At 41.2% G+C, this 14,991-nt stretch overlaps 1 protein-coding gene across 3 annotated transcripts in view; it reads left to right on the top strand.

Annotated features, from left to right (window-relative positions):
- The window catches only part of LOC108702694, a 28,361-nt gene extending 15,386 nt beyond the window's left edge, over window positions 1-12,975 (top strand). The window contains exons 1-5 of one of the 3 annotated variants that reach the window (XM_018238303.2): window positions 1,838-2,109; window positions 5,955-6,059; window positions 6,512-6,576; window positions 12,335-12,720; window positions 12,836-12,975. In XM_018238303.2, coding sequence (XP_018093792.1) covers window positions 6,001-6,059; window positions 6,512-6,576; window positions 12,335-12,720; window positions 12,836-12,937 — 612 coding nt within the window. In that variant the 5' untranslated portion in view covers window positions 1,838-2,109; window positions 5,955-6,000 and the 3' untranslated portion in view covers window positions 12,938-12,975. Of the gene's footprint in view, window positions 1-1,837; window positions 2,110-3,329; window positions 3,862-5,954; window positions 6,060-6,511; window positions 6,577-12,334; window positions 12,721-12,835 lie in introns of those variants that run through there. The other 2 variants (XM_018238304.2, XM_018238305.2) reach the window with 2 other exon arrangements.
- The last annotated feature ends 2,016 nt before the right edge of the window (window positions 12,976-14,991 follow it).

Raw genomic sequence — 14,991 nt, 5'->3', positions numbered from 1 at the left:
TGGGCTACTAATTTAATTTAGTTTTGAAAATACAAACTAGCCAAAGTACGGATTTGGGCTACTTTTTGGGACTTTGGACAACGTTTTTTCTTGCTCTAATGTGCCAAGCCTGCGTCTCCCAGTGCATGTTGGGTAATGTAGTTTTTGTTTAAGCTGACTGCTAAGTTTAATGTAAGACTACAATATCCAGCATGCAATGGAACTGACTTGTGTAGAAATCAGGAGTTACCAATTTTTGGGCTTTGTACCCCAGTCTCCCGTCCCTCTTAAGCATTCCCCCATTTTCCGGCGACTTTCCTTAATTTCAGACCATTTTGAGGCAAAAATCTGCTGGTCACCAAAATGTCTAGAGGCTGGCTTGTTTTAACAATATTTATTGAAATTGTATATGTATTAGGGCCTTATGGGGCACCTGATAGGCTTTTTAGCTTCATTTGAAAAAAGCATATTTTCATATATATTCATTTATTTTTTTTAACTGCACATATTGTGCTATTTTTGGGCTACTTATGAAGTGCCTCTTGGCAAGTTTTGGGCTGGTTTTGTAGCTGACTTTGGCTGGATTTAGATTAGACCTGGCAACCCTGAGGAAGCAGTACAATATATACTACAGCCAAAAACAATCCTTTATACGTATGGGGAGAACTAAAAGGTGCACTGGGGAGGTGCTATAATGTATTAATACCTGAGATTTAGGATTGGGAATTAGGGTTGCCACCTGGCCGGTATTTTACCGGACTAGTCAGTAAAAATAATGCTTGATGCCAATGTTATTAATAGGAAAAAACAACGAGAATATAGGAAGGTGGCAACCCTATTGAGGAGAGAGTAGGGCACAGTGTCATTTTGCACAGAGGAGTCCTAAAATGTACACAGATTGTTTTGGGCTGCAGCATACTTTCTCTGGCCTGTACCCTCATTTCTCCAGTCTGTCACATTATACCACAAATTTCATCCGTCCTGGGGAGAACAAGCTGAACTTTGGGAGGAGAGATAAAGGTGGATTAAGCAACACCTGAGAATTTAGATTGGGGAGGGAGTAGAGGGCTCCAGACACAGGCCGATATAACTGCCAACAGACCAAGTCAGCAGCTTATTATTATTCCTTGATTGATATCTGGTCCAAAGTCAGGCAGACATCAATCGGGCAGGTTTAAAAATCCTGTCAAATCAGGACCACATCAGTTTGTTGATGTGGCCACCTGTTTTTTCAGCGTTGTGATCCAATCGTTGGGCCCAGGATCGGATCAGCCCGATATCAGCAACCTCAAGGCGGACATATCTGAGAGAGATTCGCTCTATTGATTTGAGGGCTGGCCCAATACCCTGCTTGTTTACTCTCGGTTCGGGCCAACCTCGGGAAACCTCTTGAGAGCCGTCGGGTGGGTTCGTGTTGAGCTCTTCCGCCTGCGACCTTACACTGCCAGCTTACGGTTTTATAGACGTGCACCTGCCCTGCCCCTTTTGTGAAATCATTGGTGGGTCGATGCAGGACTATAAATGGAGGGGGGAAAGCCGGATGCAGGCGGGCACGAGTCAGGGTCGGGCGTGGGTCGAGGTTTTCTCAACACGCACATCACTAGTCTGCCTGTTTGACAACTTTATGATATCTTTTTGCACACAGGTGTCCCAAATTTGACACTACTCTCATAGCAAACCTCACCTTTTCATAAACACCTTTGATGTGCTGCACCATAATGCAATTTTAACATGGTGCAACCACAGTTCCTCATTTGGCTTCTCAATTTCTGCAATATAAAACACCTCTTTCCTCCAGGCTGTGGTTTAGCCAGCTCTGTAGTTTAGAATATAGACAGAGCTAGAAACCCCGCCCACATCCTGGTGACATTGCTAGTCAGCTTCTCGCTGTGTGTTTGTCTCTGCCTGCCCTTTCTCTGTACCTCCCTCTTTTTGCATTACAATGAGGTTACGTTAGAGATTTACGTTATCGATGGCCATGTTGTTTTGCTGTGACCGCCCTTCCTATCGCCATCTTGTTTTGTATTTCCAACGACAATCAAAGTAATCTTGTACCTGTTAAAATCTTGTACTTGTGAAGAGTGGGGGTAATTTCTTGCATATTTAGCTGGTCCTCAGCCTGGAACCAAGGTGAGTGCCTGTGTACAGCCAATAAGACAAGCTTGTATTTGCTACTGAGTTTCTTTTGTTGTGTGGTACATTGTCATATTGCCTAACATTTCAATTAGGTTAATTTATTTTTCCTTCAGTTTTCTCTAATGTAAATCTGGGGTGGGCATTGAAATTGTCAGTTATAACCAAACCCAATTGCCTGGTAGAGTCAGTGGGGTTGATTTATTAATTACATTGGGATCAACCATCATTTTTACTAGCCAGGCCGGAAAAATACTGGCCAGGCCGGTAAAATACCGGCCAGGTGGCAACCCTAGCAGTTACCCATTGACCCAATCACTGTTCTACAGTTCTTAAAAGGAAGAACTAAACCCCCCTACTATACATAGTCCCCATCTAATAGCCCCCTTTCACCCCCAAAAACAAACCTTTACACTTATGAGGAGAACTAAAAGGCGCACTGGGGGTCGGGATGTGCTATAATGTATTAATACCTGAGATTTTGGATTGGGGAGATCGTAGAACGCAGTGTTATTTTGCACATCGGCGTCCTAGAATGGACACAAATTGTTTTGGGCTGCAGAGTACTTTCTCTGGCCTGTTCCCTCATTTCTCCAGTCTGTCACATTATACCACATATTTCATCCGACCTGGGGAGAACAACAAGATAAACTGGGGGTGGAGAGATAAAGGTGGATTAAGCAACACCTGAGAATTTAGATTGGGGAGAGAGTAGAGGGCTCCAGACACGGGCCATATAAGCTGCCAACAGACCAAGTCAGCAACTTTATTGGGCAATGTATGTGCCCTCCGACAGGCTTTCTTTTTGATCAGGCAAGTTTAAAAATCCCATTGAATCAGGACGACATCAGTTCGTTGATACGGCCACCTGTTTTTTTGGCATTTTGATCTGATCGTTGTGCCCAGGGCCCACAATCGGACCAGCCTGATATTGGCAACCTCAAGGCGGACATATCAGAAAGAGAATCAAATTAGTGATTTGCAGGCCAGCCTGATAACCAGCTGGTTTACCCGCGGTACAGGCCAACCTCAGGACACCTCTTGAGGGTCGCGGGTGAGTTTGGGTTGAGCTCTTCCACCTACTCTCTCCGCCCGCAAGCTTTCACTGCCAGCTTCAGGTTTTATAGACATGCGCCTGCTCTGCCCCTTTTGTGAAATCATTGGTGGGTCGGCACAGGACTAAAAATGGAGGGGGGAAGCCGGAGTTAGGGTCGGTAGTGGGTCGAGTTTTTCCCGACCGGCACATCACTAATCTGCTTGTTTGGCAACTTTGTGCTGTAATTTTGCACATAGGTGTCCCAAAATGGACACCACTCTCATAACAAACCTCACATTTTCATAAACCCTTTTGATGTGCTGCACCATAACTCAATTTTAACCTGGTGCAACCACAATTCCTCAGTTGGCTTCTTGATTCTTCTTTCCTCCAGGCTGTGGTTTAGTCAGCTGTGTAGTTTAAACTATAGACAGACAGAGCTAGAAACTCCGCCCACATCCTGGTCACATTGCTTTGACGTTGCTAGTCAGCTTCTCGCTGTGTGTTTGTCTCTGCCTGCCCTTTCTCTGTTCCGCCCTCTCATTGCATTACAGTGAGGTTACGTTAGAGACTTACGTTATTGATGCCATGTTATTTAGCTGCGTACGCCCTTCCTTTCGCCATCTTGTTTTGTATTTCCAACGAAATCTTGTACTTGTGAAGAGTGGGGGCAATTTCTTGTGTATTTAGCTGTTTCTCAGCCTGGAACCAAGGTGAGTGCCTGTGTACAGCCAATAAGACAAGCTTGTATTTGCCACTTAGTTGCTTTTGTTGTGTGGTACATTGTCATATTAACTAATATTTCAATTAGGTTCATTTACATTTCCTTCAGTTTTCTCTAATGTAAATCTGGGGTGGGCATTGAAATTGTCAGTTATATCCAACCCAAATGCCTGGTAGAGTCAGTGGGGTTGATTTTTTTATATATAGTAGACAGATTTTGCACCTGGGCAATAACTATATATATTTAGCTTTTTTTCCCTATTAATTACATTGGGATCAACCATCATTTTTACTTTTCCTTCAGTTTTCTGTAATGTAAAATCTGGGGTGGGCATTGGAATTAAGTTATACCCAACTCAATTGCCCAGTAGAGTCAGTGGGGTTGATTTATCAATAGTAGACACATTTTGCACCTGGGCAGTAACCCATGGGACCCAATCATTGTTCTACATTTGGCTGACAAAAAGCTATTGATTGGTTGGTAAGGGTTACTACCCTGCTGATAAATTGCCCAGTCGTGATAAATTACTTCACCAGGCAATCTTTAATATGGTGAAGTGGGAGCTGAATAGAAACCAGAGTGCAGCTTAAAGGGATTCTGTCATGAGTTTTTTTTATTTCTAAATTACACTGTTTACACTGCAAATAATTCACTCTATAATATAAAATTTCATTAATGAACCACCAAGTGTATTTTTTTAAAGTTGTAATATTGGTGTGTAGGCAGCCATCTCACGTCATTTTGCCTGGTCATGTGCTTTCAGAAAGCACTTTAGGATGGAACTGCTTTCTGGCAGGCTGTTGTTTCTCCTACTCAATGTGACGCAGTGGGATTTGGCTTTTACTATTCAGGCAGCTGTTATCTTTCGTTAGGGAGCTGTTATCTGGTTGCCTTCCCATTATTCTGTTGTTAGGGAAATGGAGGGGGTGATTTCACTCCAACTTGCAATACAGCAGTAAAGAGTGACGGAAGTATATCAGAGCACAAGTCACATGTCTTGGGGTAGCTGGGATACTGACAATATGTCTAGCCTCATTTCAAAATTAAATATTAAAAAAAACTGTTTGCTCTTTTGAGAAACGTATTTCTGTGCAGAATGCTGCGGGAGCAGAACTATTAACTGATGCATTTTGGGAAAAAAAACATTTTTTCCCATGACCGTATCCCTTTAAAGGAGAACTAAAGCTGAACTAAAGAAGTAGCTAGAAATGTTGTACATTATGTTTTATGCCTCTGTACCAGCCCAAGGCAACCACAGCCTTTTAGCAGTAAAGAACTGTCTCTCCAAAGATGCCCCAGTAGCGCCCCATCTTCTTTTGTGCTGATTCACTGCACATGCTCTCTGTGCTGCTCTCACTTACTGAGCTTAGGCACCCACTCACAATATACAGTACACATAGAATAAAAATGTCCCAATATAAGGCTTATTAGTAATTAATATAGATAATTACTACATGGTAGCACAGAAACCAGTGCAATTAGCATCAGAATTTAATAATCAGCCCTGTAGCATCAGCTTATATTACAGACAAACCTCATTTTTTGCTGGATAATTTGTGACGACCCCTAAGCTTAGCTTCTCAACAGCTGCTCAGAGCCCACTGAGCATGTGAGTCACAGACACTTTCCAAGATGTTGACCCTCTGTGACAAGTTTGAAGTCCTGGATTATTGCTGCTATTGAGAAGCTGAAACATTAGGCTGGTGCAATAAATTCAGTATATAAAACATGGAATTTTTTGCCATATTCATGTTTAGGGTTTAGTTCTCCATTAAAGGAGAACTAAACCCCCCTCCTAAAGAGATTCCCCATCTAATAGCACCCATTCACCCCCCTCTCTGTTTCCTCCCTGCTTAGTCCACTATTTTAAAAAGTGTCGCAGAAAGTCGCAAAGACCTCCCCATGCAGAGTAGTGCAGCGGAGCTCACAGGTGCCATCTTCGGATCCTCTTCTTCCCTTTGGTTATTTACGGAGCATTTCAGCGCATGTGTATAGCAAAAATCTCCAACTGCAGATGCATGAAAACGGCGGCCAATTATTGATTTATTTAATTAAACTGAAGATGAAGTATTTTTTTTACAGCACAATCTTTTTGTGGAACTGTGACATCGAATAACAGAGAAATAGTATGGCATCGGCTGTTGTTTACCAATCGATTGTACTAAAAAAAGATTGCTCTTCACTAGGGTAAGTGAAACTTTGCTTGGCCACACACTGAGTTACCATAGGACCACAACAGATGGGCACATTGTATCACCTATACAGTGTAGGTTGCTGTATCTCTAGTCATTTGTCCACTTAGTTTTACATTGTGGTCCATCAACTTTGGCACCGTCAGCTTAGAGTTTATGTACATTTTAAGTATACAAAACTGATTATATACCAGGCTTGAATGAATTAATAGCAGTTTGTGTCATATGTACCTGTCTATCATGCCATTCACCTGCACCAATGTATCTTATGATAATGAAATGTCAATTTTCTTATGTGGAAATCATCTATGTTTAGATAAGTTTAGTGTTGGTAGCAGGGGCACAGAAAGATAAGTAACGTTCCCAAGGAAGCAAGGAGATCATTTAGTTGCACAATAGAGTGTTTTTCTTTTGTGATGATGATAAATTATAATCTTTTATTTGTAGCTCTACTAATGGATTCAACGTTAATGTAGAAGAACAGGAACTTGCAAAGACTCTCCAAAAAAACTGTAAGTCGTGTAGCCAGTTCCTAGATGTTTTTCTGTTTTGCTTCCCCTTTAGTGTTTGCTTAAGTGGCACCTGTTACCCATATTACTCAATGCAGTATTTACATGTGAGAGATGTCAATGGATTTTCATTTTGGAATTGAACTGCAGACTCTAAGGGGGGTACTTGTAGCACTGAGAGTAGCAGCTAACAAGGGGGAGGAAAGGAGGCTTGCAGAGCAACCACTGGCAGGGACCTGTGTAGTGGGGGGTGGAGAAGGGGCAGTGGAGGCTAAAAAGGGAGATAGGTTTGTGACAGTCAGGAGGGGAAGTAGGGAACAAAAGTGTAGGGGGGTCTGGTCTACAGCTTGTCCAAAGCAACAGATTAGCCATTTTGGCTGAAGATGCATGGGAGGAAAGCTCTGAACTGGCATGTATGGAGCAGGCTGATTTTCAGAGCACCCTGGGAGGCAGTGGCTCTAATATGGGTGGTGGGGGGGAGTGCAAGAAAGGAAAGGCAGGTTCTAGTTAAAGGGTATTCCGTTGTTAGAAATGTGGATAGGGTTATCTGCCGCAAGAACCCTTCATGCAGAAGAGTCTGTTGCTTGCCTGGTGCTAGCATGTGGGGGAACGAGTGGACAGATTATTGGGAGTGGCTGGGTAAGACCCGGCAGTCTTGGTACAGATAGGTACCAATGACAAAATTAGATGAGGTGGTGAAGTCCTCAAGAATGATTTAAAAAAAACTAGGTGTAAAGTTGAGGGCGAGGACTTCCAAAGTAATTTTCTCTGAGATATTACCTGTGCCATGATCAATGTTAAAAAGACAGTGAGAGATTAATGCATTGCTGAGAGATTGGTGTAACGAGGAGGGTTTTGGGTTTTTGGAGAACTGGGCTGTTTCTCAATTGGCTACAGGCTCTTTTCTAGGGATGGGCTGCACCTCAATGAAGATGGTGCATCTGTTTTGGGGGAGAAAATTGCTAGAGGCTTGGAGGAGATTTTAAACTAGGTGTGGGGGGGGTTCAGTAAAGAATTCAGTGGAAGACAGGTTAGATGAGGTAGTGGGCAAAGGAGGTAGTGGGCAAAGGAAGGGAAAATTGGGGAGGTGATTTGGTTGGGGGTACTGTTAAGGACAGGGAGGACCACATGTCATATGTTCATTATAGTGCCAGTATTAAATGTATGTTTGCAAATGCAAGGAGGCTGAAGAGCTGAAGAGATGAGCAGCACAAAGGGAGGGAGGACAGGGAGAAGAACATCGCGAAGGGAGGGCTGGCTGGGCTGAGCATGAAGGAAGGGAGGGAGGGCTGGCTGGGCTGAGCACAGAGGGCTAGAATGCATATTCCCCTCTCCCACCCTGAACTGGTAAGTGCAGCAGTACAATGGTATGCAGTTTTTATTACTTGTACTGCCTGATACACGTCCCCCACTAACTCTTCCCTAACTCATTCCTTACACACATTTGCCTGGTGTTTTTTCCAAAGTTACTATTAACTCTTTCCTTGCCTTCTGTGAATCTGTCACTGCTATGACTTCTGGGAGTATTTATACATGAAATTGGCACTGTGCCATTTTGCTATGACTTCTGGGGGAATGAATTTGACATTAATTTGACACTGTGCCATCTGGCTGTGCGTTATGGGGGTTATTTATACATGAAATTGCCTCCCTTCTATGATTTCTAGGGTATTTGTACATGAAATTGCACAATACAGGCTCGTCTGCTTTCTTCTGCCTCAGGTTAGCGCACTATTTTTATCAAGGTAGATCTCCTGATGGGGGCCAGGTGTCGATAGTAGATCCCAGGGTAACAAAGTCTGGGCACCCCTGTCTTAAAGGAATTGTTCAGTGTAAAAATAAAAACTGGGTAAATAGATAGGCTGTGCAAAATAAAAAATGTTTCTAATATAGTTAGTTAGCCAAAAATGTAATGTATAAAGGCTGGAGTGATTTGATGTATAACATGTCAGTCAAAACACTACTTTTCAGCTCTCTTGGTTTACACTGACTGGTTACCCTGGTTACCAGGCAGTAACCAATCAGAGACTTGAGGGGGGGCCACATGGGTCATATCTGTTGCTTTTGAATCTGAGCTGAATGCTGAGGATCAATTACAAACTCACTGAACAGAAATGTACCATGTGGCCCCCCTTCAAGTCGCTGACTAACTCAGAGTTATAGAGCTGAAAAGCAGGACGTTGGATTATGGCTGTTTTATTAGAGATCTGTTCACTCCAGCCTTTATATATTACATTTTTGGCTAACTAACTATATTAGAAACATTTTTTATTTTGCACAGCCTATCTATTTACCCAGTTTTTATTTTCACAGTGAACTATTCCTTTAAGGAGTAAATGTAGAAGCACTAAGAATCACCCTATGTGGCTTAATATAGAAGTAAAGAAGTTAATAGGATAGAAGAGAGAGATATTTAAAAACAAGTATGTTGGGACAGAAGCTGCATTTCATGAATATTAACACTATAATAAATTTTGTCAAACAGCAATCCGGTAAAGATAGGAAATGAAGAGTGTATTGCGACGAAGGCTAATCCGAAAACGTTTTTTTAAGTATATTAGTAGTAAAAAGATGTGGGTTGAGAGTGTTGTTCCTTTAATAATGGTACCAGTATGGTTGTCAGAAAAATAGAAAAAATTGGGGAAGGTATTGGTACTGGCCTCTTCCACCGCCAGCAATAATATAATGCAAAAAATGAAATAACCAATACCTTGTTCAGATGCGGGGTGATCCCAAATTTATTGTAGTGCTCTTGACATGTGAGTCATGTTCAAACGTTTCGGGACAAACAAATGCCCTTCCTCAAGTGACTTGAGGAAGACCAGTATGGTTGTAACAGATACAGAAAAGGCAAATGTGCTAAATCAGTTCTTTTCTTCAGTGTATACAATAGAGGAGTCTGAGTTCCCAGGCTCACTTCATAGCTGCCCTGTTGGCTCAGATCAATCCAGTCAGTGGCTGACTCAGGATGTGATTCATAAAGCTTTAATAAAAGTTTGTAAACAAGGCTCCAGGACCTGAAGGCATACACCCCTGGGTTCTAAGAGAGCTTAGTTCAGTTTTAGACCGGCCCCTATTTCTGATTTTCTCAGATTCGCTTTCATTTGGTATAGTACCTATGGATTGGAGAAAAGCTGATGTCCATTATATAAAAAGGGATTATGATCTCAGCCTGGCAATTATAGGCCAGTAAGTTTGACTTCTGTGGTGAGCAATTTATTTGAAGGCTTGTTAAGGGATCACATTCAGAATGTTGTCCTAGTGAATGGTATTATAAGTAGCAATCAGCATGGTTTTATGAAGGATAGGTCATGTCAGACACATTTGATCGCTTTTTATGATGAGGTAAATAAGATGCTAGTGGGGGAGCAGTAGATGCGATCTATTTGAATTTTGCCAAAGCATTTGATACCGTGTCCTGCAAATGACTGCTTTCTAAACTAAGGTCTGTTGGGTTTAATGAAGACGTTTATACCCAATTCTGTAGCCAGTTTCCTATCCATGTGCAGAAAGTGGTTCTTAATGGTACAGTCTCTACTTGGAGTAAGGTTCTTAGTGGGGTCCCTCACTGCACTGCACAAACTGGCAATCTGGGCAGCTAAGTGGCAAATGAGATTCAATGTTGATAAATGTAAATTCATGCACCTGGGATGTAAAAATTTTCAAGCCACTTAATGGGACTGCACTAGGCAAATCCATAATGGAAAAGAACCTTGGAGACCTTATAGATAATACACTTGACTGTAGCAAGCAATGCCAGTCAGCAGCATCAAGGGAAAATAAGGTCTTGAGCTGTATTAAAAGGAGCATAGATTCAAGGGAGGAGGGGGTCAGTCTTCCACTGTATAGAGCACTGGTAAGGCCCCATCTAGAATATGCTGTACAGTTTTGGTCTCCAGTGCTCAAACAGGACATTATTGTATTAGAGAGGGTCCAGAGAAGGGCAACTAAGCTGGCAAAAGGTATGGAAAATCTGGCCATATTGGGGTTGTTCACACTGGAGAAGAGGCAATTAAGGGGTGATATGATAACTATGTATAAATATATAAGGAAATCATATAATAATCTCTCTATGCTTTATTTACCAGTATGTCTTTCCAGCTGACGCAAGGTCACCCATTTCAATTAGAAGAAAAGAGGTCCCACCTAAATATTTGGAAAGGAGTTTTTTTTATAGTGAGAGCTGTGAAGATGTGGAATTCTCTTCCTGAATCGATTGTACAGGCAATCTTATGATACATAAGATAACTTTAAGAAGGGGCTGGAGGGTTTTTTATCAAGTGAGGGAATACAGGGTTATGGAAGATAGCTCATAGTACAAGTTAATCCAGGGACTAGTCCGGTTTTGGAGTCTGGAAGGAATTTTCTCCCCTCTGTAGTAAATTGGAGAGGTTTCAAATGGGGTTTTTGTCTTCTGGATCAACTAGTAGTTAGGCAGGTTAAAATAGTTGAAAGGTTGAACTTGATGGACGTGTGTCTTTTTTCAACCTCACTTACTATGTTATTATGTTATTGTGTTAAAGAAGAACAAAACCCTACCCATACTCACACTCTTCTTCACTCCCCCTCCAAGTTCCCTTGCTACACAAGCTATTCTCCTCAGAAGTCTCCCAATCTGCTGAGCAGCAGAGTTCAAAGGCACCATCTTCTGTCTGTATTCTGACCTCTTCTGTCAGTTGCCATACAGATCTCGTGGGAGCATGCGCAGTAGAAGCCGAATAAGGAACTGTGCATGCTCCTTCAAGAACTATGTCGCCACCCTAACAGAAGAAGACTGGGGAAGAGGGCCCCTTTGATCTCCATTGAGCAACTGTGCAGATAAACTGCAGGTCAGGAGACAGTCAGACCAGGTAGGGAGGTGTAGGATTTAGTCCTCCTTTAAATATTTTCTCCACACCAAATGTGTGGGCTATCTGTCAAATCTGTCAGACTGCCAGGTGGTAAAATGTGATATATCCCTTCAGAAACTGTTTTCAATTAAATTACTTTTTTGCACATGTTAATATTATGTTTGTATCCAGCTGCCCACCCTTTGAAAACCCATTTTGATAAACTATTGAGTATTTGCTGAGCATGAGCAGATGTTGCTTCAAGGGACAGTTTTGAACTATATTAGTTCCAGCTGAATTATGCATTTTTCTCAAACTGCATTCTTGGCTGTCCCTTTCTGTGACCTTCCACTCTGCAACATAACCGGTTTTGTCCTAAATGTATTTACTTAATTTACAATTAAGTAGGGCAGATATTTGAAAAAAACTGACTTGCTGGAAAGAAACAAAGTAATGCCGTGCAGGAAGTGAGTTCTTCATTACGACTCCTTCAGTTGTCCGTTTGCTGCATATTTATTTTTTTATTTAAACACTTGTGTTCATTGGAGACTGTGGGTTACTACACTGAGGAAAATTTTGCCCAGTGTTTGTAAATGGGGCCCAGTGAATTTTAGAATTTGTGTTCCTTTTGAAACTTTGTGTACAAAAGTAAAACCGCACTTAGAAATTCTTTAGTTGAAAAGGGATAAATATTTAGTTTCACACAGTTTTGCAATAATTAAACTGGCGTTTATTCTGTGATCAAATATATAGTATAATAATGTAATACCCAGTACTTCAATTTTGCAAAATATTAAGAAGGATCACAGTCCTAAAAGTTTGCACTGGCATATTTCTATATTAGTCATTAAAAGGTACATTTTTGCCACTGTTTTACATTTTCCAAATGACATCAGTTTATAACTATGTATTTTTTGTTTTCCTTTCTGTAGCGGCTGACCTGAACTCTGTCTCCAAATATGTCCAGAGAAATAATGAGAAACTACTCTTTTTGGAAAATGGATGTTGCCTTCGGATCTGTGATTTAAATGGGACTGTTTATAGGGGTCAAAATTATATGTTGGAAAGCTGGAAAAATCTCTACTTGCCCAAAAAGACTAATATAGTGGTTCTGGGGGCTCTGGACAATTTTCCGAGCATGGCACCAGGCATGCAAATGATTGTATTAGTTGCTGAAGATGGTCGCATCTTTCTTTATGAGGATGAAGAGATGCATAAAACTGCTGACAGTTTGCAAGAGTTTTTTAAGGATGGCATAAAATTTACAGGTGAAACGTACTGCTATTGTTCTCCACCAAGTTCTGTCACAAGTGTTGAGGTAAGATCTTACAAAAATGTATTGATGTTGATATTGTTTTTTTTTTTATTATATTGGGGCTAAGTGATTTTTGTGCATTTGTGCTTTTGCTTACCTTACTGTTCTTCACACCCAGGATAAAGAAGTGCAGCAAGAAGTATTAAAGCTACGGAAAGAAGCACAACAGTTTGTGGAAAAACATGCTAATGAGCTATTGAGCTTGCTCGATAAGCTTTAGAGCCTTCCTTTTTGTTGTCTTAAATTTCCATATTAAAGGACAGAACATTGTACAGAGAATTGCTAAAAGGAAGTTAAATCTGAACCTACGTGGCCACAGACACTGGATGTTTTGGAGCCTCATGATTTTTTACCTTACTGCGACGTGATATTTTTTCCATGCTCCCTGGCTACAATATTAGGCTTTGTTCTTGACCTTACTGTTTTGCACACACAGGATAAAGAAGTGCAGCAAGAAGTATTAAACCAACGGAAAGAAGCACAACAGTTTGTGGAAAAACATGCTAATGAGCTATTGAGCTTGCTCGATAAGCTTAAGGGCTAGTCCACACGGGGAGATAGCGACGCGTTTGCGGCGACAAAGCGCCGCGACAGTCGCCGCGACCGGCGCAGGCGACAGTTTTGTATGGGCGCCTATGTAAAAACGCCTGTGCTAACCACACGAGGCGATGCGCTTTTCAACAGTCGCCTGAAAAAGCCTGGCGAGGCATTTTTACATAGACGCCCATACAAAACTGTCGCCTGCGCCGGTCGCGGCGCTTTGTCGCCGCGACCGCAAACGCGTCGCTATCTCCCCGTGTGGACTAGCCCTTAGAGCCTTCCTTTTTATCGTCCCTTAAATTTCCATATTAAAGGACAGAACATTGTACAAAGAATTGCTAAAAGGAAGTTAAATCTGAACCTACGTGGCCACAAAAACCGGATGAACAGTTTTGGAGCCTCATGATTTTTTAACTTACTGAGACGTGGTATTTTTTCCATGCTCTCTGACTTCTGTTCTTGACTGTTTCAGTCTGTGGTTACAATAGTTACAATATAACTGCACCAAATACCTTTGATTTTATTCTGTAAATAAACAAATCATTTAAAGCACATGGAAAAGGGTTGTGTGAATGCTTGTACAGCTATGGGAATCTATTTTGTGCAATGCTTAGGACCTGGGGTTTTCAAGATAAGGGGTTATTCAGTCTGGATGAGCCATGCGTGCCCACACAAAATCTTCCAAAATACTTCCAAAAGCCACCAGTTTTCAAGACTAGCTCATGTGCCATGTCAAGGCCTCTCGATGTAAGTAAGTCCTACACTATCTATTAGCATTCCATGGGACTTGATTTTAAATGCATTACAAACTTATGTGGTACAAATAGAGGCACATTTATCAAAGGTCTAATTTCGAATTCATGTGAGTTTTTTTAAACTCCTTTTAAATTCGAATATACTCAAAATTCGACTGGGAGGTTATTTGATAAAAAAATTAATAAAACAAAAATAGAATATCTGAAACTCGGACGAATTTGACCGATCCGAAAACTCGATACTGGATTTAAATAACGTTTGAGATATGAGCAGACTTAAGCTCAACATGGCATTATCCTCCTAAAGCAGATTAAAGAGCTCTATGTCTTCAGATGCATTTACAGCTTGCCAACAAAGTTGGTTCAGGAAAGAAATTGGTTGGAGATCGATATGGCCCTATGGAACCCTACACTCATTTAGCCTTTATACAAGAAACATTTCAAGGATGGCTGTGCCAAAATGGAACCAAACAGACTGATACTCCCAAAGGTACAAGGAGCTGTAATCAGTTTCCTTCTCTACTTTTAATTTAATTACAGTAAAACCATGATTTTAACATTATCTGTTAAAATTATTAGTGTAATAAAGAGGTTTAAAATACTAACCAGATGCATATTTTGCCATGGTTTTGTCTACAAATAATCAATTCCAATTACCGGTAGTCTGCACCTCATACTGCCATGCACAGGGCCGCCATCAGAAATTGCAGGACCCAGTACAACAAAATTTCTCGACCCCCCCCAGAGCCCATCCACACACTTTAAAATAAAAAAACATTCAACTTTAAACTTAGATTTTGGAAAAACAGTAAAGGAAATAATGGAAAGTAATTGAAAAAAGTTTTTATTTCTGGGGAACAATCTATTCAATCTGAATTGAAAAAATTGTTTGAAAGGTCAACAATCCCTTTAACTGAAATGAAGAGCAAGATGCCCCATAAAGATGCTTACCAGTAGGTTTTACCGCTGCGGGCTGCAG

Source organism: Xenopus laevis, chromosome 9_10S (assembly GCF_017654675.1).
Source record: "Xenopus laevis strain J_2021 chromosome 9_10S, Xenopus_laevis_v10.1, whole genome shotgun sequence".
In the NCBI taxonomy this organism is placed as follows: domain Eukaryota; kingdom Metazoa; phylum Chordata; class Amphibia; order Anura; family Pipidae; genus Xenopus; species Xenopus laevis.
Note: the sequence above shows the minus strand (reverse complement) of the source record. Positions and strands in the feature narration are given on the sequence as shown.